This window comes from Sander vitreus, chromosome 1 (assembly GCF_031162955.1).
Source record: "Sander vitreus isolate 19-12246 chromosome 1, sanVit1, whole genome shotgun sequence".
Classification (NCBI taxonomy): Eukaryota; Metazoa; Chordata; class Actinopteri; order Perciformes; family Percidae; genus Sander; species Sander vitreus.
The window spans coordinates 20,935,296-20,938,854 of record NC_135855.1 but is presented as its reverse complement, the minus strand read 5'-3'; the positions used below and the strand labels follow the sequence as shown (position 1 = coordinate 20,938,854).

Here is a 3,559-nt window from a genome sequence, read left to right as displayed (position 1 = left end):
ATAAAACATTATCATCATCCCCATCATGCATACACAACAGCAAAATAAGCAAGAACTGCAGTAGTGGCAACAACAGCAACAACAATAATCATTTTCAGTCACAAATAAATTAACATTTAACAACATTATAAACAACCAAGAAACAATCATTGTATGAAGTAGGAGGCCTTTGCTGTGCTGTTGCACAACTAGGGAATATCCTCAGTGTGTTTGCCTGACATTTCTGATCTCTAATCGTCCCTCAAATGGACGGGAATTTCCGTCATTGAGAAATCCTACAACTCAGCAGAATATAAGTAGAGTCAAATCAGTAGAGTCCTCACTGATAAGATACTCAACAATCTTTTAAGACTTATTCTACACTTCGAAGTAACTTTAAAGTAAGTTTGGAAGACCTGAAAAGTATATAATGTTGTGTTTAATGATGAACTATATGTAATTTATTTTGTTTTCCTTTTAGACATCTATAACCATGAAGTTGCTTCTAGCAGGAATTGTTCTGATTCTAATTGTGGAAACCAATGCCCAGTGGTACCACTTTCCTCGTGAAGCCTTTCAAGGTAAGAAACATGAGCTTTTTAATATCTCAATAAGTCATACAGTATATCCAGGATTACGTGTTTTATATATGGCAATGACATGTTTGCTTGTTTTATCTAAATCCTCTTATAGATTTTACTAAATCCTGTCTGTTGTCCTGATCAGGAGCTGGTGATATGTGGCAAGCATACCGTGATATGAGGGAGGCCAACTGGAAAAACTCAGACAAATACTTTCATGCTAGAGGAAACAGTGATGCTGCCAGCAGAGGAGCAGGGGGAAGATGGGCAGCTGAGGTTACCAGGTGAAAAACAAAGAGTAGGAAAGCATTATCTGAATTTACATTGTTGGCTGTTGAATATTAGTTGTTTTTTTCTCAATAAGAAATTATTATTGTTAATAAAACTGCAGATGGATCTAAGAGAAATTTGGACACAGACATACAAATTGAAAAATCAAAATGTGAATTACATTTATTCAACCTTTATTTTTGGAGGTCATACCCACAGCCTTGCTTTTACTGAAATTGTTTTGTATCCTTCATATTTTATATATTGTGCCCTTCTAATCTTAAGGGTTTCTGGTCTTGGGCCTTTGGGTTTTGTCATCTGCTGATATTGATTGTCTATTTTCTCATTTCAGTGATGCCAGAGAGTGGGTGCAGGAAAGAACTGGTCATGGTGCTGAGGACTCTGCTGCTGATCAGAAGGCAAACGAGCATGGGCGCAACGGAGGAAATCCCAACGATTACAGGCCACCGGGACTTCCTGAAAAATATTAGTATGAAAGCCATCAACCACTGATAATAAAACTACTAAAAGAAATGTATACTGTTGGCTTATTATTATTATTGACAATACAGCTACAGTATACAGTGTTTTACACTGTCTATTGTAAACACACATTTACAATAGACATTTTGTTTGGTCACGTAGCCTACTTTTACCCTGTTTACTGTTCTGTTGTGTTTGTTGTTATCATACACTTCTGAGCTATGCACTTCTGGCTTCTACTGCCTTTTCAACCAGCCATCATTAGCCTACTGAAAGAAGGCAAAAAGACAAAAAAGTTACTGAATGATGACTCAACAAACATAATGCAGCAGTGACCACATTATTTGACACTGGACAGTGATAAAACAACAAAATCATTGAATGATTATTAGAACATAATTGTCAATGATCATATTTTTTAGCAAACCCCGGATTATAGACACGTACATAATGGCCTCAATATGTTGTCAAATGATGGGCTGTGTATCACTAATACAATTGGCTGCTATCCTTTTTTGTTCTAGTAATTTTAACTTTTTTGCAATCAAAAAGCTATCTTCTGTACATTTTAGCACACATGACTTGATTGCCAGGTCATAAATTGCTTCTTTTTTTTTTTTAAATGAGTGAGAACTAATTCTTTAATGTCGCCTTACAAAAGGATTATATCTGGTTATCTGAGGCATTTGTGAATTTAATGTGTCAGATTTCATCCCTGTCCATCTGTGATTGTGCTATTGGTGCTTAATTCAGCTGTAATGTTAAGACATGGCCACAAAGTGGCAATGCTGTCCTGCTGTCCCTAACATCTGACGCTTAAGTGTTTTAGAGAGAATCTTCCTTGTGATTAAACTAATGGGCTTACTTTAATTTAACAATCAAAGCAACATTTTCATCTCATGGATAACACAATAAAGCCCAAAGCTGATCCAATGTGGTTCATACAGTTTGTAACATATATAATGAATGTGATTACAATTAACCTCCAGAATAGAACAAAACACTGCACTTTAAAATGTAATATTTCAGCACTTTGAACACCTTAAATTAAATTCCATTTACCTCTATTGTAACAGAGAAATGTGAGCTGGTATCTCAAAGCCTGCTGCATAGATAACACTAGAGGGGCCTATGTATGTTTTTTTTTGGTAACTTTTAGTGAGCTGACCCTTTAAAAATTCCTACAGATGATTGTAACAAAACTTGCTACATAGTTTAAAGACATCCAGATTCTAAGTGAAAAAAACACCTGTGTGGGATCATAGACAGTGGGGTGGAGAATGGCTGATGTGAGGCTTTAGCCTATTTAAAAAAACATCCCACCTTTTAACCCATGTCACAAGTTAGACCACTTTTTTTTCAGGCCAAGATGGTAGCAGGAGATGACATATGGTTGAAATGTTCTATTAATGTTTTTCTTGTTAAGAAAAATTAGTCACTTTGGCTGCCATCTTTGCTTAGTGTAGCCAAGTGCTTGGATGTATAGACTAGCTAGCTAACCTTAGCTAGCTAAGTGGCGAGATTGCTTATTAAAATAAATAATTACTTTTTAGTCTTTGGGAAATCTAGAATTGTTTTTAACAAAGCGGTGAGTTTTGTTAGCTAAATAACTTGTTTAGTTTGGCTTGTAGTTAGCATATATCTTAAATGCATGGCGTCAATGTTGGCTAACGTTAGCAACTTAAGCTACGGTAGTTAGCTAGCTAGCTAACGTTAATGCTAACGTATCTAAACATTTATGTAGCAGTAACATTTAACACAATTAAAACCAGGTTATTACATGGTGATACTAAGTCATATGTTGATTTATATTGTCAAATAACGTTAAGTGCAGCAAATACAAGTGCAATAGCGTTGTTTCGAAATTATTATTTATTTATTATAGGACAGTGGTCCCCGTGAAATGGATGAGGTAACGGCGGAGTAACGGTCGAGCTTGCGCTGCTTGGGTGGGGTAGCTGGCTCTCGTGCAGGCGTTGAATTCACCGACCAGACAACTGCAGTGGGCTCGTTTTATTTTATACTCGTTCCGGGGCGCCGCTGTCGGGCACTGTGCTCCGTACGTTTTCTGTCGGTGAAACACACACTGAGTAATGCGCTACCAGCCATCACCATCCCTCACACATCCCAAAAGGAGGTGACTTAATCAGCATATGATATTCTCCAGGTAAGACATATTCTTTTATTTTATTAATAATCTTTAAACATCGATGAACCCCGCTCTGTCAGCGAGGCTATAGTCTTCC

The 3,559-nt window shown here is 36.8% G+C and overlaps 1 protein-coding gene across 2 annotated transcripts; it reads left to right on the top strand.

Moving 5' to 3' along the window:
- Positions 1-269: 269 nt before the first annotated feature.
- saa (serum amyloid A) lies at positions 270-1,364 on the top strand. 2 transcript variants are annotated; one of them, XM_078257361.1, is made up of 4 exons: positions 270-380; positions 461-560; positions 706-844; positions 1,183-1,364. In XM_078257361.1, exons 2-4 carry the CDS (start codon positions 473-475, stop codon positions 1,319-1,321), a joined length of 366 nt encoding a protein of 121 aa, XP_078113487.1. In that variant the 5' UTR covers positions 270-380; positions 461-472; the 3' UTR covers positions 1,322-1,364. The 2 variants fall into 2 exon arrangements, with proteins under 2 accessions (XP_078113487.1, XP_078113496.1); XM_078257370.1 differs by lacking the exon at positions 270-380 and having other exon boundaries at positions 472-560; positions 673-844.
- The last annotated feature ends 2,195 nt before the right edge of the window (positions 1,365-3,559 follow it).